General features: G+C 38.2%; 1 protein-coding gene across 2 annotated transcripts in view; it reads left to right on the plus strand.

Moving 5' to 3' along the window:
• Positions 1–22005, plus strand: part of LOC134530119 (uncharacterized) — a 317722-nt gene that overhangs the window by 93674 nt on the left and 202043 nt on the right. The window contains exon 3 of one of the 2 annotated variants that reach the window (XM_063364725.1): positions 6976–7012. In XM_063364725.1, the coding sequence (XP_063220795.1) occupies positions 6976–7012 (37 nt within the window). Of the gene's footprint in view, positions 1–6800; positions 7013–22005 lie in introns of those variants that run through there. The other variant, XM_063364724.1, reaches the window with a different exon arrangement.

Here is a 22005-nt window from a genome sequence, read left to right on the forward strand (position 1 = left end):
AGGAAGACTGACATTGTCGTCACTTATAAACGTTTGCGCAAATTATTTAAGAAAAATTTTATATATTAAATAATTGAGCAGAGTTTATTTTAACAGATTGCATATTTGTTTTTAGCCCAAATTTTCCCCGGAACTATTATTTTTTTTGCTCTTCTGTAGCTATTATAAATAATATATATTATTTTAGAATCATGTTTAATATATAACACATTACATTTAAATATAGTATTTTAAAAAAATGTTTTCTGAGATGTTTTACTTGTAGAGTAATAAGTATATGTTTGAAAGTGGAGGTAGATTAATCAGTATGTTCAGAAATGGATTTTAAAAAACTGACGATGGAATGTAAACTCTAGCGGACGATGACAAGCCGCAGTAGAGTTGGGTTCCCTAATGAACCGAACAATGCTTCGTGCACTCCAAGTCTCGCACAGAACTAGACCTCAGGCAAAAATTGACGTGTTTCTAGGCCCATTGGTAGAGACTGGAAAAATTCGCGCTTTCGATGGCCTCCCGAAGGTAAGTATTCGGTAATGTTCGGGCATGTGGAATACTCGGAGTGATGGAGGTGTGTGGTGCCCGCGTGGTCCTGAGGAGGGGGAGAGGGCAGAGGGGATACTGCTGGCGCGATGCTGCCCCGAGGGCGCGGCCTCTTCGGCTCTCCCACGTGATTGGTCCCTGGACCTGGAGAGGATCCAGGCAGGACGGCGGCGGAGAGCAGACAATGGACCCGCGGACCGAGCTGCAGGACGGACCTGTAGGAACCAGTCGGAGAGGAAACTCTCTCATTGATAGTCGTCGGACACCTGCTCTTCCCGTCGCTGGGGCAGCCCGATGCAGCGTGTACGTCCATATCGTGGGGACGCACCATAACGCCGAAATAACACAACGCCGAAATTCCAAATTGACCACAAACGCCGACAGCTAGAAAACTGCTGTGTACCACAACGCCGAATTACCAAAACGCCGAATAACCACAACGCCGAATTACCACAACGCCGAATTACCACAACGCCGAATTACCACAACGCCGAAATACACTAACGCCGAAAAATGTCATTGCAGGACTGCCACAAAGGTTAGGTTAGGTTATACTAGGTTAGGTTAGACTAGGTTAGGTTAGACTAGGCTAGGATAGGCTAGGTTAAGTTAGGTTAGGATATATTATGCTAGGTTAGGTTAGGTTAGGTAAGGTTAGGTTTGATTGTGGTATTTCGGCGTTAAGGTACATTTAAGAAACACACACAAATTCATTCAGTTGTTATTTCGGCGTTGTGGTACACAGCAGTTTTCTAGCTGTCGGCGTTGTGGTCAAAATTTGACATTCGGGGTTATGGTATTTCGGTGTTGTAGTAACGACCCGTCCATCATCACACTGGGAGCTTCTTTCCTGAGTTCGGATATCACAAACAGTGTCGTGTTGGAATATTACATCGTAAAAGTGCGACATGAGCCCAAACCAAGCACTAAACCAGACGAGGGAAGCCAGTTGCTGCCGGCGCAAGGTGACGGCAGGCAGAGGTTCAGGGACAGTCAGTTTACAAATAGGCCTATCAATCATACTGTTAGAAGTTACAGTAATGTTACAGACTTTTCAACGAAGAATTGAACTCAAATAAACGAAGATTTCTTCGTAATTTCAAAGAACTGAATCTTAGTCCGGATGCGCGTCAAAATTAACTAACTTTAATCGCCCCGACTTTCAAAAAAAAATCGGTGGCTAATGACCTCTCACCTTGAGGGGTAGGAGTGGAGGTTTAGTTCTCTGAATTTCCCGGAAACACTCCAAATCAAAAGAGAATCTAGTTTTGAAATTTTCGAAGTTTTGTGGCTTTGACACCCCACTCCCTTCTCCCCCGAGGGGGCAATCGACTCCGGGCAAATTTCCCACCATGCCCCGGACTCGTGGATATACAAAATGCATGGCTATTGCCCATAGCTCCAAATAAGTGTTTTTTTTGCCCCTATGATCCTCCCCTCTTTCTTTCTTCGGGTCATAGTCATGAAATGATTGTATTGTCGTCTGGTATACATATACATGCAAAGATTTAAATCGATACAATTAGAAGTAGGTTAAAATCGACTTACAAATTTTGATTACATAGTTAGTTACAAGTGAACTTAGTAAAAGCATGTTAAAATTTTTTTATTTTTATCTGGCCTTTTAAAAACATCATAATTTTTAATGAATTTAAAACAATAAATAAAAATTTTTTTTTATGAAATCATTTTAAACCATACTACGCAGTAGCCACCGGCTGGGTCGTTACCACAACGCCGAAATACCACAACGCCGAACGTTCAATAACGCCGAATACCATAACACCGAATGCCAAATTGACCGCAACGCCGACAGCTAGAAAACTGCTGTGTACCACAACGCCGAAATACAGTAACGCCGAAAAATGTTGCTGCGGGGGGGAAGGGGGGGGGGGGTTGCACAGGAGCAAAATGAAAAACAACTGAATGAATGTGTGTGTGTTTCTTAAATGTATCTTAACGCCGAAATACCACAACCTAACCTAACCTTACCTAACCTAACCTTTGTGGTAGTCCTGCAATGACATTTTTCGGCGTTAATGTATTTCGGCGTTGTGGTGGGTCCCCGAAGGAACCTAGCTAGTGTTGACCGTGACGCGACTGCGTCCTCAGTGCCTCTCAGCTGTTTCCCACGCGGTTCACCTTCTCCGGAACCAGGGTCGGTCCAGGCAACCCGAGGCAACTGTTGCCCATAGTCGCCGGCAACTTCAACCTGCCCGTGAGAGTACCTCTAGTTGCAGACACCCGGTAGTTACTGGACACGCCTCTTACGGCGCTCATTCGACGAGGAGTTACGAAGGTCGAGCTCAACGCACGGATGGAATACATTATCCTTTATGACTCCTCGGTGTATACTTACAGGATTACATCCTCCTCTCAGATTATATATGAAAAAAAAAATCATTCCCTAAAATTTATAACCATAATCTTAGACACTGTTCTTATTATCTATAAAATCTAATAATTATTTGTATTTTTTTAAGATTTTGTTCCCAGTCAAAATATTATTGGTGTTTTCGTTAGGCGGGTATTACGGGAAGACGCGTATTAAGGATCTGATTATGAAGTCTGTGAACCAAGTTCTGTTTTGGAAAACGATTGTGTTTGTTTCGTCTATTCGTTTTGTCGTGTTTTTGTCTCGTTTCAACTGTTGTGCTGAATTTTTTTTGTTTCAATATTTTTGTCCTGTCATCATTTGTGTGTTTTTTTTCGTTCTGTTAGTCCATTTTTCTTTATTTGTTGACCATATTCCTGTTATGGAATATTATGTGGGGTTTATATCCTGTTGACAACAGCAATTTTTTGCTTAATTTGTGTTTTTGTCTTTTGTGTTTTTTGTAGTTTTCTTCTACAGACATACAAGTGCTTAGCAATGGCGTATGTCCAAAAGCTTACATCAAGTCAAGTAGGGAGGACCTAATAATGCTACATTCACTGTAGCATTGAGTGTTTATTTGCATGGCCATGCTATGTAAAACGTTGCCTTCGCTTATATTTTGAGTTCATATTTGTTCTGAAAGAAGACATAGATAGAACTAACTCCCTTGAAAAACTGCCGCAGGGAATTAAAGAAATACAAACCTTATTAAAAAGTAGGTACTCCATAATTACCATATGAGTTACATACATACGTTTCATGTGAATATACAAGACCATATCGCATACATTTTATGACACTTAATTGTATTATAGTTAAATTGATTATATTTTTAAAAAAAATTATATAAAATTCACTTTACACCATTTAATGCTAAAGGCTAAGAAATTGTTAAGTTATTCGTAGGTTAGCAATCGATCTTTTAACTTATACCCAAACATAAATTCGTGTAATATTAGCATTTAGACCCACTTTATACAGGAATTTCGATGTCAGTTATTTGTGTTTTTAAAAAATTTAAAATGTCAATTCACCTTAAATACAAAATATTTATAAGAATGTTGTAATTTAACATAACTTTTAATTGTAATGAATGGATTTACATACACATTCTTACCTAAATTTCAACAATAAACCTAAATACTTTTCTTGTTACCTTTGTATCAAGTTGCTGCGTAAAAATTACTTTTTAAGTTGGTTCACCACGTTTTGTGATTACAGCTCTTTATGAATTAACAATGTCATTCTAGTTCAATATGTCTTGGACTAATGATATAGACCGAGGATTGTCTCTTCTGCGTCCGGCTCTGACATTGCCTTACGATGCGTTATTAAAAGTGTGAAAAATAAGCTAATGTGCGATGACACATGTGTTTTGTGTACGAACAATACCTAACAAAAACAATTTTTTTTAAATCATATGTAAAGTTGCCATTTACGTAGTGGGTATTTAAATTTAGTACTTACGATATATGCATTTCTTATTGTATTGAAAATCGGGCATTTAAAGTGCTATTTTAAACCTTAAACAATGTAAAAAAAAATAGCGTCCGCCATGATACACTTATTTAAGGTGATTCTGTTGGCTGATAGAGCGCTGAAGCCTGTGACATGTGTCTCCACGTGGCTTGCGTCGTTCATTGTGTTCAGTGGATCAAACAAATCCTCTAAGACAACCTGCGGTCAGTCAGAACTATTGTAAACCAGCTTAGTTGTCATCTGTTTAACATAACTATAACATGTATGAAACATAATTGCTCAGAACACTTTTTAAACACAAAAAAAATAATAAACGCTGTCAAATGATTTAGTTTGATCTTTGAAGTATGGTGGTAGTGATGAAGGATTAAAGTTAATTAAAATTGATTTTTTTTTTCACTGACTAAAGTAACTCAAAAAAATATGAGTGAGATAAGCTCACAGGACGGCACAAAGCGACGCAGATCCAAGAAACAACATAGATTCTAGCAGTCCATTGCAAAAATGGGGGGGGGGGGGGGGGAAAACCAACGTTAATTTAAGCTCACAGGGGACGCCGCCAGCTCACGGGGTAGAAACTCTTGCCGAGACTGAGACCTAGTTTTATTTTAAGTAGTTTTGAGCCCGTCCGCTAGGAAGTAGCTTTCATAATATATTACTGACATCAGCTAAATTGACTGAGAGATGTAATGCATAGGCTATTTATCGGGCAAACAAACCAGTATATAATCAATTCGGTTAATTTTATTATCTTTCAAAGATTTGTGCAATGGGAGTGCATGACTTGATGCAAGCTTTTGGACATACATCAATGCTAATTTTTTTTGTTCAAATTTTTGTGCTGTCATCATTTGTGGGGGTGTTTTCGTTCTTTTAGTCCATTTTTCTTTGTTTTTCTTTGTTTGTTGACCATATTCCTGTTATGGAATATTATGTGATGTTTATATCCATTGGCGTAGCTGTGTTCATAAAGTTGGGGGGGGGGGGGACAAATAATGATTTTGATGTCATGTAAACCGATTGCCCTCTTACGGGGGTCCTCCACCAGAAATTTTGATTTTAAAAGTGCAAAATAGCGCTTTTTAAGCAGTTTTTGTATCTAACCATTGGATACATCGATGTTAAAATTATTATTGTTTCCTTAAGATAAAATTTGAGAGTGAAGAAATTACAAATAAAGTTGGGCAGAATAATATTATAAAATAAAAATATCACGGTCTAGAAAGTTGAGGGGGACAGTCCCCTCCACCCAAAAGTTCAGGGGGACACGTCCCCCCTGTCCCCCCGGTTCCTACGCCCCTGTTTATATCCTGTTGACAACAGCAATTTTTTCTTGATTTGTGTTTGTCTTTTGGGTATTGTTAGTTTTCTTCTACAGACACACATGTGCTTAGCAATGGCGTATGTCCAAAAGCTTACATCAAGTTGGTTTATTTTGGTAGCCACATATTTTATGGTGTGGCTTACCATTCATTTTGCATTTTCAAAACACCGTATTTGTTACGCAACAGGCATTTGGGAATTGAAGCACGTTCCCGGGTTGGTTGTTGCTGGTAGTTGCAGGTGCTCCCGACAGATGTCGCGCAGAACGCGGCGCTGCGGGCGGAGTGGCCTTCATTTCACAGACCAGAGAGCCACACCCGATGTTCCCCGAAGTTCATGCTCGCTTTTTTTTTCCGTACCACAACAGGTGTATTTATTTGGGATGTAGCTTACTCATACGTCATACGCCGTTCTGTCACATTGTATAAACCGACGTGGCATTAAATTTTGCGGTCGATTAGGATAGGTTAGCTACATTATAAATACTTTAAAACATTGTGGATGGTTGGTTATATTAGGTAAGTATAGCTACATTAAAAATAGGTAGTGTAAAATCATTTTATGGTTGCTTAGCAAATAACTTTTTAATATGTAGCTATCCAGCGCTAGGAAACCGTTTGCATGATTTCACAGTATCTTTAATGTAGCTATCCTAACCAAATCAACCGTCCACAATGTTTTAAAGTATTTATAATGTAGCTAACCTAACCTAATGAACCATTAGTTATCAAGAGTTGTCCAAAATAAACATTCACGGACACACACGGCAAACGAAAAAAAATATGGCGGCGTACAAATAAATACCGTTGCCTTGTGTATGGTCTTTCCTTTTATCAACACCGCCATATTTATTTACAATGAACAAAAAAAAAAAAACCGAAGATGCAGGATCGGGTGTTTGTCTCTCTCGTCTGTGAAAGCAAGGCTTCCCCCGCGGAGGACGTGAGAAGCGGGTCGCGCAGGCCGGAGTGCCGTCACAGCTGATGCGGCGAGCTGGGGTGGGGGAGAGGGGGCGGGCAGGTGTGGAGGGAGCAGAGACGCGCACAGCGGTGCTCCGCCTAGTTGTTCCCGCGCGCGCGTGCGAGCCGGGGCGGTGGCGTGATGCAGCTGCGCTCCCGTGCTCGATGGTGGTGATCCTGATCGTGAACCCGGGCCTCGCGAGGATCGCCCGCGAGGATCCGGCGACCTCGGGCCGCGCGACCAGCCACAGCACGTCAGTGTCCTTCATCTCAACCTGCTCTTCTTCTTCTTCGCAGGTGGAGCACGACGGCGCCGGCGCCACCACCAAGGAAGGTGAGTCCTGCTGCGTCACACGTCAGCCCCATTGACCATCAGTGTTTCCCAACACCTTTACAACACGTCAGCTCGTCACACTTCAACCCCATTAACCATTAGTGTTTCCCAACACCTTTACAGCACGTCAGCCCCATTAACCATCAGTGTTTCCCAACACCTTTACAACACGTCAGCTCGTCACACTTCAACCCCATTAACCATTAGTGTTTCCCAACACCTTTACAGCACGTCAGCCCCATTAACCATCAGTGTTTCCCAACACCTTTACAACACGTCAGCTCGTCACACTTCAACCCCATTAACCATTAGTGTTTCCCAACACCTTTACAGCACGTCAGCCCCATTAACCATCAGTGTTTCCCAACACCTTTACAACACGTCAGCTCGTCACACGTCAGCCCCATTAACCATCAGAGTTTCCCAACACCTGTCCAATACAAATAATATCAATCATATTAACAAAACTTAGAACATAAGCATTGATTCGCTTTCAAAAAGGTAACGTTCTGAATTGTAACCACCCAATTTGGTAATTAATTTAAGTTTTACTTAAAGAGTGTTGAGACCTCGTAGTTTCATATTTATGCTTCTAGCGGTTTTGTGCAAGTATGTAATTCGCATTGTTTTACACCGCTGTTATAAATTTAGAGTAGAAGTTTTTCGGTGTTTGTTTCGTTGTACCTAATGAGCAGGGTGAAAAAGCAATATTTTTGATTCTGCTCATTTAACCATGAATCAGCTCTAAATTAAAATTTGTATTTAAGGGGCCCGCCTACCTGGTCACACACACGGTGTGCAGAGCTTCAGGAAAAACAACGCGATTTCAAAACTACTCAAGATATCCGAGTGGGGTATGTTTACGAAAAGCATTGAAGAGTTCGCTGAGGCCCGAAAAGTACTTTTAATTTTGGATCATGTTTTAAAACTGTATTTCTAGAAGAGTTAAAATGGCTGAAACACATGTTTTCAGAGTAATTTTTAGGTGTAAAACAAGTGGTACAGATTCTTGAAAGCACTTAAGGGGCTTGCATTACACCTTTATCTTCATTTCCCCGTAATATAAAAATACGGTCACCGCACAAATTTCACAGTTATCCTGTGACGACGAGAAGACTGCGCGCCAGTTCAGAGCCTTGAGCTTAGAGGCGATACCGCGCTAGAAATACCATCGAGCGTCGCGCTTATCATCCCGCCTCACTAACACACATACACCCCTGACGAGGCGGGCCCCTTAAGCTTTATAATGTATTTGTTATGCTTTGCGCTGACTGCTGTCCGATTACTACTATTTGGTAAATAGAAGCTTTCCTTAAATTTAAAAATGGCTAAAGACTATATATATTATATATATCAAATAAAATCATCTTAATTAGTATGCGATACGTTCATATGTTAATTTAATGGTTTTTCTTAGTCGGCAATGTAATTGAAGATAATTTTTATATGCGATTTTATAGAGGCTTGTATTTATATATTGTCAAGTTTTGCATGGAATTAAATGTAAATACGTAGCGGTGGCATCTAATGAATTTCAAAACACCATATTCGTCATTACCTAAACCGGATAACGTTTTAAGCAATTTAAAAAAACTACACACACCTGTCAACATGTATGCGACTTGTACCGTAACAACAAATACACAGAGGTCTCCATCATTTCACTTTTTATATGTTAGGGAATCTGCAGTACTCCATTTAATTAACACTGTTTTCAAAATAAATATAATAAGATTGTTATATTACCGAATTTGATAAAAAATACAATATCACATTATTTCCTCCAATTCAAAATATATTTTTATTATGCATTGTTGACAAACTGGATTAAAAAAAAAAGTCTGAGAATCATAGCATGTAGACCTGCTTTTGAGATGTGGGCTATGTTTGTTGATACTTGGCATCAGTTAACAGTGGGATTAAAATCTTCATCTTTTTTCAACACTTTTGATCGGATTTGTAATACATTCCAAAAGCTCTTGTCACGCTGTCTTGCTGTTGACACGGTGTGATGGAGGCATGTGAGAGTTCGCTCCATCCAGCGACATGCTTGCCAGTTGCATTCCATTCCACGTCAGTATGTGGTATTTACGTTCCACGCGCTGGCTTTTTGAGTGGCTTAGCTTTCACAAGATGAACAATTATTACATCGCATGCTTTTTGACTAATTAGCTGACAAAGTTGCAGTTTTAACGTTTTCATGCAGTATGGATAAGGATAATGAAAGTGAATATAAACCTGAAACTTTTTTGGCTTAAAGTCAATTTTATTGGCTACTGTGTGATATGGTTTAGTTTCTTTCAGAAAAAAAAAAAGAATTTTACTTAGCCTTTTAAAACCTCAGAATCTTTATGATTTTAAAAAACTTCATAAAATTAAATAAATTCTTCAGAAAAAAAAACTATATCTCGCAGTAGCCATCAGCATTGCCTTTAAAACCAAAATTTTCCAGTTATTTATTTAATTTGGTTATTCTTATCCGTGCAGCACAAAAATTATAAAAAAAAAAAAAAACATTTCCAAATAATCTTTCAAAGAGTATGCGCCATGTATTTTTTTCTTTTCATTTCATTGAAGTTCCATGACACAAAAAGCCTACAAGTTGAAATGTGTTGAACGTAAATATAAATAATGACCCGGACTGGAAAACATCCCCTCAAATCTCTGACATATCGTCCCCGGCCGTACCGTGCTTTCTGCGAGATGGTAACAACTAGAAACCCAAGTTACGTTTTCTGTTATTTTCCAAACAAAAAATTGGTTGTCTGTAAAGTCGGTTTACGGACGATAGTTTAACGTGACAACGTCATAACAAAACATTGATGAAATGATTTGATTGCATACTTTTATGAATAAAATTGAATAATTTTTATTGAATTATCACTATTTTGTATGGATACAAAGAAGGAGTAAAATGTAATCTACAATTTAATTGATAAATGTACTTTTATTTGCACTCATTAATTCAAATATGTTTATTACTTTAACGAATAGATTATTTTAACAATAACTTTTATACATGTTTGCTATTTAACTAGTTACAATCTGTGTTATTCTGTTAAGGATAGGACGATGATAGGAAAAGTAGGAAACGAATGGGAGTGTTTCAAGTTTAATGTGCCTCGAAAAAGTCAAATCGATGGTTGTTCCAATCGAGTGGAAGAGAGCTAGATGTGGTGCAAGCGTACAATGAGCGTAACGGGACAATGTGCGTAACGGGACACTTTTTCGTGCGAGCAGCCGGCGTTCATCGATTTATTAGACTTTGTCACGTCAAAATGTGTGTCCTGGCGTTCCGACCCGAAGTTTCACTTTCCGCCCGTCACTCCTAGTTCCCACCACGGAAGTCGCGGGAGCTCATTGGCTTCGACGGACCTCGTCCTGACATAACCGTCAACACGGGTGGAATGTGGTTCAGTGACTTCTTAGAGCACCTTCACGAGGAGTCGCGCGTGCTACCTTGCGAGGTCGCCGTCAGAGTGGCCGGTAAATAACGGCGAGGTTGTGTATCCCGGTACATGTTCTTTCCTGCAGCGACTATCCGTCAATGGACGCTCGTCTCGTAGATTACTTACGCCAAGATGCTCTTATCTACACTAATATTATAAAGAGGAAAGATTTGTTTGTTTGTATTGAATAGGCTCCGAAACTACGGGACCTATTTGAAAAATTCTTTTTTCATTAGAAGCCAACATTATCCCTGATGAAAATAGGCTACTTTTTACCGCGTTATTTATTAACCACATTATTTAAGCAACATATTTTAATTTTTATATCTTTGTAATTCAGTAACTAGCAACTGTCCGTCGTCGTCGTCGTGTCTCTCTTGACGCTCGCGTTCCCACCACCGCCTGCTCCCGCGCCCCGCCCACACCCCGCTCGCCTAGCAGGCAGCAGTCACTTTGGTGAGGGAGGGGAGTCAATGTCACTAAATATAGTGCCGCGGTCGGCTCCCTACGCAGCGGTTGCGCGCGATTTCGTATATTTTTCCTTGAAATTATTTTGAATTTTTTATAATTTTTCAATCACCACTTCATATACAGGCTAATTCATGTTCAACATGTAAGCAAATAATTTAGTATTAGTTGATGTAGTATTTAGTTATTTTTTTTATCATTTTAAAATGCCCAAAAGATCAAGACCTCAAATTTCTAGAAATAGTTTACAGGCTAGGGCAATAAAAATACGTCGTGATAGAGAATCTCCATCAGAAACTGGAAATCGTCTTGCAAGTCAGAGAGAATACGCGTCGCAATCGCGTGCAAAAGAGTCAAGTATTGAGCGTTCACAGCGGCTTGAAGAACAAAATATTAGAAATGTACAAGCTCACGCTAGGGAATCGAGCTCTGAGCGTCCAGCCAGACGTTTAACGCGCACATAAATATCGAGTACTGCCACTCAGTTCAAGCCATCAAATACATTTGTAAATATATCAATCAAGGATCTGACCAAGCTACGAAATAATACATAAAACAACCAAAAAAAAATACAAAATATACTGAGAGAATGAAAATAGGTGTAAGTATATAATAGTAGCTGTAGTTAAGCACAAAAAATTACAAATATAACAAAAATATAATATTATGTACTGTAGATACGCGCATAACTCTAAACGACTGCAACAAATGTCTTATTTTCTTAAATGGGTACACCAACCGTGTGAAGCCGGGCCGAGCAGCTATATTCAATAAATTAAGTGTTTCCGACACGGACGAAGTCGATGGTTTCAGCTATGTGTCATATAGTCGTTAATTATTGCGAATCAATTTTCACAATGAAGTACTATTTGAAACGATTGAATAAATCCCACGCGGATGAAGTCGCGGGCCACGGCTAATGCAGGATACACAAACTGGTAGAATCACGTGTAAAAAAAAAGTTTGCATTCGATCAAACATCAATGAGAAACATTATGTTGATTTTTTGTGCTTTGTGGATCAAACACATCCTCTAAGACAACTTGCGATCAGTCAGAACTGTTGTAAAACAGTTTAGTTGTCATCTGTTTAACATAAATATAACATGTGTGAAACATAATTGCTCAGTTGGGTATATATAAACACGCGGGAGAGGTTTGCGCTACAGCCAAATGCCTGGAGACCAGACATACATACTTTAACCTCGCAGTCACGTCAGAACACTTTTCAAACACCAAAAAGCGCTGTCAAATGATTTAGTTTGATCTTTGAAGTATGATGGCAGTGATAATGAATTAAAGTTAATTCAAATTGACTTTTTTTCACTGACTAAAGTAGGCAACTCAAAAAATATGAGTGAGAAAAACTCACAGGAAGACACAAAACGACACAGATCTAAGAAACAACATATATTCTAACAGTTCATTGTAAACATGGGAAAAAAAAAGTTATTTTAAGCTCGCATTAATTAGAATACTAATCCTGACATTGAAGAAGTAACGAATAAAGTCACGTGAATTAACAAATAACGATTTTTGGTAAAAAAAAAAACAAAACAAATGAAAACAGGAAAAACACAGTTTATTGCCAATCTAAACACAGAATACAACAAAACTAAAATAAGTAACACGACAGGAAAGACAACACAATCGTCCCATCTTCAGGCAAAAAAATAGGTGCAAAAAACAATCACTGTATACTTCTAGGTCCTAGTGTGATAATGTCTTTAATTTTTTGTGATAGTATATTATAGTGGATTTTTATATATTGCTGCAACTAGGAAATCACAATATACATAATATTTTAAGAAATACTAGCGCGCCTATCAGAATTTCCACAAAAATATTACTTTTGTATGTAAGATCAGAATAAATATCAGTTGACATGCTTTACATGTTTTGCTTCTGTGCCATTTCTTGTATAGTATCTAAAATTAATTAAAAAAAATATATTAGATAATGTTTGCAACTCCTAAGGGGAAAAATATGATTTTTCACATTGTCTATGAATAATGCTGCTATTGTTATTGTTGTGGGAATAAATTCACATTTTAAATACAAATAATATTTTTCCAATGAAAAAAAAAACAAATAACAGAACTAATATTTAATTATACATATACACCAAAGGTGAAAACAAAACGATCATGAATGTAAATAACATCAAAAAGTAACTACACGTAGAAAATGTGTTATTAATATTTTTAATATATGAAACAGTCAAGTAGTGCAATTCGTGAAACATTGAAATGGAAATACACATATGTTATGTTTGGAAAATGTTGTTTATTTTAAGGAAGTAGTATTTTTATTTAGATATTTTGCTTTTTCGTAAAAAAAAGTATTCATATTTGTTTCCCAAATACAATATAAATACACTTTTTGTGACTTTTCGGATGATAACTATAATTATTTTTACAACAAAAATTTTTTGTGTTCTTGGTTGCAAAGCTAAATAAATCTACTTTACTTATGCTTTAATTTAAGCTTTGCTTTATAACGAGTATTTTAACTCTTTACAAAAAGAATGTTCTTCAAATTCGATATTTATGCTTGATTACGATTAATAAGGCCACCGATGAAAACTTAATTAATATTAAAGTTTTCTCTTACATTGGCTACATATAAAGATTGAAAACATTTTTGACGTGACAACGTCTAATAAATCGATGAACGCCGGCAGCACGCACGAAAAAGTGTCCCATTACGCACATTGTCCCGTTACACATATTTTCCCGTTACACATATTGTCCCGTTACGCTCATTGTACGCTTGCGCCGCATCTATCTCTCTTCCACTCGATTGGAACAACCATCGATTTGGCTTTTTCGAGGCACATTAAACTTCAAACACTCCCATTCGTTTTCTACTTTTCCTATCATCGTCCTATCCTTAACAGAATAACACAGATTGAAAGAAGTTAAATAGCAAACATGTATAAAAGTTATAGTTAAAATATACTCTTCGTTAAAGTAATGAACATATTTGAATTAATGAGTGCAAATAAAAGTACATTTATCAATTAAATTGTAGATTTCATTTCACTCCTTTGTATCCATACAAAATAGTGATAATTCAATAAAAATGATTCAATTTTATTCATAAAAGTATGCAATCATTTCATCAATGTTTTGTTATGACGTCACGTTAAACTATCGTCCGTAAACCTACTTTACAGACAACCAATTTTTTAAAAATATTTTTTTTTAATTTTTTTAGTAATCCCTTGTTAGTGTTCATATATACATAGCTCAGAAAATATGTTTTGCTCGTTAAAAGTAGCAACTAACAATTCCTGGCGGTCTGTTTCTTCCAGTAAAACAAAAAAAAAATCTCGAGAGGAGATCCTAATTTTGTTTACAGTCCGCAAGACGTCCGCATCATTCGGCAATAAGCGACGAGCTCCCCAGTTAAAAAAGCACTCGGAAGTTATTAGCTTGTTTCGCGCAGGAGGTGGTCTCATGATGTTCCCAGGACCTGCCTGGCGTCCAAGATGGCTGTAGCCTTTCTTTGGGGCTCGTTAAAGATCTTTGGCGATGAGGAGGGGGGGGGGGGGAAATCTCTTTCGAGTCTCCTCCGTCGGGACCACCGCACTCAAGAAAGGCGAGTGTATTTTTTTTTTTTTTTGAGAAGTCGCGAGGCAAAGGTTGCCGCCCCGTTTCGCACGGTCCAATTTTCAGAGCGATAAAAAAACAACTCCCTGTTCGTCGCCTGTGTCATTATTCGCCTCTGCTCCTCTACGTTCGTTGGGGCGAATGTTCAAAAGTAAATACGTACGTAGCGTGGGAAAAAGAGAGCAGCCACAACGTGTATTTAGTATAAGACAAAAAAAGAGCTTACACAAAAAACGTGACTCCTAGTTAAGCTTGCTTGCCTGCTTGCCTGGTATGTCAGTAGCACTTCATAGTTAAGTGTTTTAGATATTTTGCACTTATTTGTGTCGAATGTGTATGTTTATCGACCTTAATGCTTTTCTACGAAATAATTCTTTTTTTTTGAAGTTATGCTTCTTTAGGCGCGTCATGAAAAAAATGATGAGAGTGAAAGTTTACGATGCACCATGCAACGTATTTTTCACAGGATGAAAAAAAAGGCTAGATACAAGTATAAATTATAGTTTTTAAATCTTATACTTTAGTGATTTATACTGAACACTGGTCCATATCATCAAAACTTTTTTATTGAGATTATTAGTTATGTAAAATTGTGTTTACAAACTTTTGCAATAATATTTTCAAGTGTATTTATATAAGTGAGGTTATGTTCCCGTATGTATAACGATGTCAGGTTGCTTGTAAGCTTCCATTGTCGCTGGCAGGGAGTGTGTGGAGGGTTTAGTAGTCTCCTGGCCGTTTTCATGGAGTGTTTGTGAGGTTATGTTCCCGTATTTATAAATTAGATGAATTATAAATTATTACATTATTATTTAAGGAATAATTAAACTCAATTATTTATAATAAATATCCCTCATATTTATTGATTTTCAGTATTAATTGAAATTTTACTCGATTATTTTACTAAATTAAATAATTGATGTATACACGTGTTTATGTTAATATTGAATAGTAAGTATTTATTTAATTTTTAAATTAAATGTATACTTTACCAATTGTATTTATAATAACACTGAAGTCATTTTATTATTTAATTTTTATTAATTAATTGCATCAAAATTAAAGTTAGTTTTTTTTTTCACGACAAGGAAGTGTTACTTCTAACGCGCGTACATAAGTACGTAAACTTTTTTTTTTTTAGAAATTTTTCCAAACTTTTCTAGTTTTTAAACGAAGAAAAAGCTAGCATTTCCAAGCTGTTTAATCTTGAAATATTCTTTCAGAGCGTGTACGGAATGTGTAGGTCCTTACATACATTAAACTTCGCTGCACACTTTCCACTAATAAACCTACATCGTCGTCGCTTCAAGTCACTCAGTACACATACCTGCTGCAGCTTCATTTCACTGACACAACTTTCACCTTGAGCAAAACAACACTATATGACTTCTACGTGAGTTTTCTGACGATTACTGTCATAATTTTTATAACAAACCCTTTTTGTGCTCTTGGTTGCAAAACTATAAAGAAATCTTCTGTAGGCTTTATTAAAATGTATTTAACTCTAACCGGAAAAAAAGTTTTAATTTCAGTATTTATTCTTGATTATGATTACTAAAACCATGACTTGATGAAAGCTTTTGGACATAAGCCATTGCTAAGCACATGTATGTCTGTAGAAGAAAACTATTTGGGGGGGGGGGTTCAATATTTTTTGTTGTGAGGTTTTTTTCGTTCTGTTAGTCCTTTTTTTTGTTTCTTGACCATATTCCTGTTATGGAATATTATTTGGTGTTTATATCCTGTTGACATCAATTTTTTGCTTAATTTGTGTTTTTTTTTTTTGGGGGGGGGGGGGGGGGTTCTGTCGTTTTCTTCTACAGACACACATGTGCTTAGCAATGGCGTATGTCCAAAAGCTTACATAAAGTCATGCACTCCCATTGCACAAATCTTTCAAAGATAATACTAAAACCATGGATGAATGTTTAGTTAATATTAAAATTTTCTCTCACAAACCAATTGGCTGCACATAAAGATTGTAATGTGATTTTTTTTTTTACTTAATTTTAATTGTTAGTCAGCCCACGCTAGCGTTCAGGCTTGTACACAAGACGAGATGCGGAGCGGCGACACGTGCTGCGCGCCAGCCAGGGCAGCGGGCGAGAGGCGGCCCGCTACTGGTCCGCGCGAGCCGGCAGGAAGCCGCGCGACCAGTCAGCGTGAAGGTAACGGGCCGGGGTCGGCCGGGGAAACATTCAGGAGTGTGTCTTTGCCTCGCGTCACGACGTTTACGATTCAGGCAGTGAATTCTAGCGGCAAGCGAATATTTTAATGATCGGTATAGTAATTATGCTCGGCATTATTAAAAAAAAAAAAATTACTCCAAATTTAATTTCCGAGTTTCGTATCATAAGTTTATTTGCAACATGAGAATAGAAGAATTTTTCGTTACCAAAGTTCCCAAGTTTGAGGCCAGCTTGTAAGGACTGACTGTGGTGGCTCTGAACCGAGAGTGGTGACGAGCCTGAAGAGCGGTAGTACAGCTGCCTGTCGCGGACCATGTGGGCCCAGCGAAGCGGCACCGACCTGCGTTAAGGCCGTTGTGCACGGCCGCGTATGACCTCCGCGACGACCCTGCGCCACTCGACTATCCACAGCCACACCGCGGTCCTCCCAGGCCGGCCCAGCTTCCTGGCCTGTTAAGGCCCCGCCCAGCCAGAGTGCTTGCTGGTGCTTTAAGCGCGGTATCTCCTCCCTGGCCTGGCGCGCAGTCTTATCGTCGAGCATGGGACTATGAGACATGAGCGGTGACCATCACATGGTGGAGATATGAACACAAAGTTGTACTGCAAGCCCTTAGAGCGCTTTTAACAATCTGTACCGGGTGTTTCATGCCTAATAATTATTCTAAAAACACGCGTTTTTAGCCATTTACGCCCTTCTAATAATCCCGAACAATAAAATGCTTCTCGTGAACAGACAACTCTCTGTTATCTCGAGTAGTTTTCTGATCTTATGTATGCCCGTGTAGATGAGACCAGTTACCTACTATAGCATCGTGTTGTTTAGTGGGTGTCGTGAGTGACCAACACTTTTAAACACCGTATTAAACAAGCAATATTACTAGAACCACTATGTGCTGCCAACATTTTTTTTACTTTAGGAAATTTGTGTATTATGTACTATTTAGGCAAATTTATGCATCATTTTTTCGACATAGGTGCACGCATTAAGGTGCACTAAAGCACAAACTACGATTGTCAACTGTTACAATAATAAATACTATTTACATTCCAAAATCTACACTTTAATGATGTCAAAACTATCGAATTAACTCAACATAATGTGCTTGGGCCTGAATATGACACTTTCTCTTCGGAATACCGAGGTGTGGCGTGAAATACTGTCTTGTTTGTCGCATCGCACGATGTCGGGCGTGTGGGATCCGAGTCACAGAACAGCCACACATGCAGAAGCGAGAACCCCGCCAAGAGGGCCGAAATATACAGCAATATAGCAATATATCCAACCATAGCTCATTGGCGACTTGGTAGCAGAACAAACAATGAGAGAACTTCTTTTACTTGCACGCGGAGAAGATTTTCGTTGACTTTCAAACATTAAATCAATGTAGACCCCAAAAAAAAACATTTTTAGGCTACAAACGGAATATTTTGAATTAACTAAAAGAATACCACGTTTTTACGACGCTACACTGATAAAATAAATCTTTGACTCAATTATAAATAATACTGAGGTCAACACTAATAAATTTTTGTTTCAAACAAATTATATTTATATTATTTAGATTTATTTTTGTTTCTAGTCGTGGAGTGGCAAATCCGGTACAACGTCATTTTTGCAACACGTGCCAAGAGTAAATATGATACACCTACAGCTGGTTCACGCAGGATCTACTTTCAGTGTACTTCCGCCACACGACCAAGTAACACTGTCGAAATCCCAGTGACTCGTAGGCGCGCGTCAAGAAAGGCGAAACTCGTTACACTGATGGAGTTTCCTATCACGATCCTTGCAATGGGGAATAATGATTGAAAATGCTATTATGGACGTACGCCATCGTGTATCAGACAAAACCATGGAACGCAGTTGCACACCTAACATTTATGGTGTTCCGAAATTCCTCAAACCAGGCATTCATCATTTTGTTCTTGCAATTCTCAATGCCAAAATCTTTCTAACTTTCTGCTAAAAAAAAATTGTTTGTCTGTAAAGTCGGTTAACGGACTATAGTTTAACGTGACAACGTCATAACAAAACATTGATGAAATGATTTCATACTTTTATGAATAAAATTGAATCATTTTTATTGAATTATCACTATTTTGTATGGATACAAAGAAGGAGTGAAATGAAATCTACAATTTAATTGATAAATTTAATTTAATTTGCACTCATTAATTCAAATATGTTTATTACTTTAACGAACAGATTATTTTAACTATAACTTTTATACATGCTTGCTATTTAACTTCTTCCAATCTGTGTTATTCTTTTAAGGATAGGACGATGATAGGAAAAGTAGGAGACGAATGTGAGTGTTTGAAGTTTAATGTGCCTCGAAAAAGTCAAATCGATGGTTGTTCCAATCGAGTGGAAGAGAGATGGATGCGGCGCAAGCGTACAATGAGCGTAACGGGACAAATTGCGTAACGGGACACTTTTTTGAGCGTGCAGCCGGAGTTCATCGATTTATTAGATGTTGTCACTGCAATAAAAAAGTTTAACTACTCGCCGGCCAGAATAAGCAATAACGTATGTCCTAAATAAGGCTTTAAACGCTGAGTCTCATCCCACGGTAGCTCGTGAAGGAAGTAACAGAACTAGTTGGTGAGACGGCGAGTCGAGGACACGGCGCTAGCATGGCCTGGAGGACGCCTGGAGGACGCCCGTGCCTTATCGCGAGACGGCACACGTGCACGCGACACGGGGTCGTCCAACATGCGCCAAGCACTTCCCTCGGAGTCGCTGTTCTCTCCCGCCCTCACGTCACCGACTGCAATGCTTCTCTCTTTAGTCACGGGACTGACGATTAATAGAGACCGGAAAAATTCGCGGATTCATTCCACGATATACTAGAATCCAAACAACTGTACATTTATATTGCTTCTGTGATTGGCTTACAGTTTATCTGAAGGACTTTGAGCCAATGGGTAGAAACTGAAAAAATTCGCGCTTTCGATGACCTCTAGGATAGACTCCACAACCCTCTACATACTCAGGCAAATGCCACTTGCTCATTGGCTATTGACTCGTGACACTTGTCAACTGGAACGCTTGCGATTCGATACTTTTTCGATTGAAGGTTTCCCATTGGCTAAATGTCCTTCAGATACTCTGTAAGCCAATCACAGAAGCAATATAAATGTACAGTTGTTTGGATTCTAGCATATCGTGAAATGAATCCGCGAATTTTTCCGGTCTCTACCAATGGGAAACCTTCAACCAAAAAAGTAACGAATCGCAAGCGTCCCAGTTGACAAGTGTCACGAGTCAATAGCCAATGGGCAAGTAGCATTTGCCTGAGTATGTAGAGGGTTGTGGTGTCTATCCTAGAGGTCATCGAAAACGCGAATTTTTCCATTCTATAACGATTTAACACTGACTCACAGTTGTTAATCATTTAGACCGTCATTAAACAACAAATTTTTTTACATGCAAATGCAGAGTTACATATATAATAGTAACTAATACAACAGTCACCGTACAAAACTATTTACATAAGCAGTGCGTAATTATTATTGTATTAGTATACTAAAGTATTTCCTGCGGCTGGGTCCTGGGTTCGGAGCCTGAACCGATGTCCGCCATATTGGATTGTGACGTAACGGCGGCCATCTTGGTGTCAAATTACTTCAAAAATTTCTCAAAATTCCTAAATATTTCCTATTTGGAGGGAAATATTCCCGTTTTGAGGGAACATTTCCGTTTTTCCTCAACAATTAAAAAAATTTGGAATTCGAAAAACCTCAAAAGACATTTGCTTTAGAAAAAAATGATAAATCCCCATTGCGGCTTAAATTCCTCATGGGCAAGCCTCTAATGAGAAGTTTTTCGAATCCCAAATTTTTGAATTTTTGTGGATGAAACGGGGAACTATCCCTCAAAACGGTCATTATTCCCTAGAAATAGGGAAATGTTTTTATGAATTTTGAGCAATTTTTGAGGTAATTTGACACCAAGATTCCCGCCGTGGCGTCACAATCCATTATGGCGGACATTGGCTCAGGTTCCGGTTCTAAGACCCAGCCGCAGGAAATACTTTAGTATATTATTTATTGTAAATCCAATATTTTAAATTGTTGCATAGATGAAACGAAAAAAGAAAAATATTTGAATCTATTATGAATATTGGTTTAATAAAAACACGCAAGTTTCCGATCTCACACAAAGGGCTTTTGTGCTGTGTGGGCCTAACCGTCGCGTCGGGTGTTTGAGTGACCGTTTATCGCTCTTCCAATCACTCGAACACGCTTGCTGAACAGGCTGTTTCAACACAGTCCGGTTGTATAACAACCGGTTTAGAAACACCGGAACCACAGGACGGTAGTCGATCACAAGAGTTGTTTATGGTCGCAGGCACAGACACAGACTGTACACGGTGTCATGAGGCCGAACCTGCCGCAAAGTTTGACACGCATTACCCGATTTCCCATTTTTTTGACGTGATAACGTCTTATAAATCGATGTAACGCCGGCTGCACGCACGAAAAAATTGTCACTTTCCGCCTGAGCCGAGTGTGCAAGAACCGGCCAACCACCGTGCGAGAAAAATCTTCTATAATATTAAACAGGTTAAGGCGGGCTTTTTAACTAATTGTTCGTGATTATATTTAATCAAATTATTTAAATTAAATTTGCAAAAACTGTAAATAGTATTTGAAAATTAAAAAGTATGAAATTTATCATCAATTTTTTCTTATGACGTTATCACGTAAAATTATCGTCCGTAAACCGACTTTACAGACAACCCCCTTTTTTTAAAACCACTCATTTACAGTGCGTAAAATTTCAAGTGCGAGATGTAACTCAAAATAGTTAAGCCCAATTTACTTTTTTTTAAATCAGAAATTAAAAAAAAATCACTAAGGTTCCTTATAGCCTTGCAACTAAACTGTAGTCTCCGAGCATGAAATATTTTCATTGCCTTGGTAGCGTGATTCCAAGAAGGATAAAATCAATTGCTAAAGCAGTGATTTCAAATAGTTAAATGGTACTCGCTTCAAATTTAGTTAATATTAATCGAGATCTATATACTACCTTCTTTAATATTTGGTCACAGCTCTCGGGCAAAGTTTTGTAGACTTCGGGACTTGAAATAAGTAATATTAGCGTCTCAGATTTTTTTAAAGCAGGTTACAAGTGTAATATTACTAATAGATTACCATTTTAAGCCCATCCGAAGGGTAAATAACTTTTATTCAGGTGAACATTAAAGCTAAAATTTCATTAATACTGTTAAACAATGTCGACTTCTGTATAAGTCCTGAGCTCTCTCC

Source organism: Bacillus rossius, chromosome 3, assembly GCF_032445375.1.
Source record: "Bacillus rossius redtenbacheri isolate Brsri chromosome 3, Brsri_v3, whole genome shotgun sequence".
NCBI classification, from domain to species: Eukaryota; Metazoa; Arthropoda; class Insecta; order Phasmatodea; family Bacillidae; genus Bacillus; species Bacillus rossius.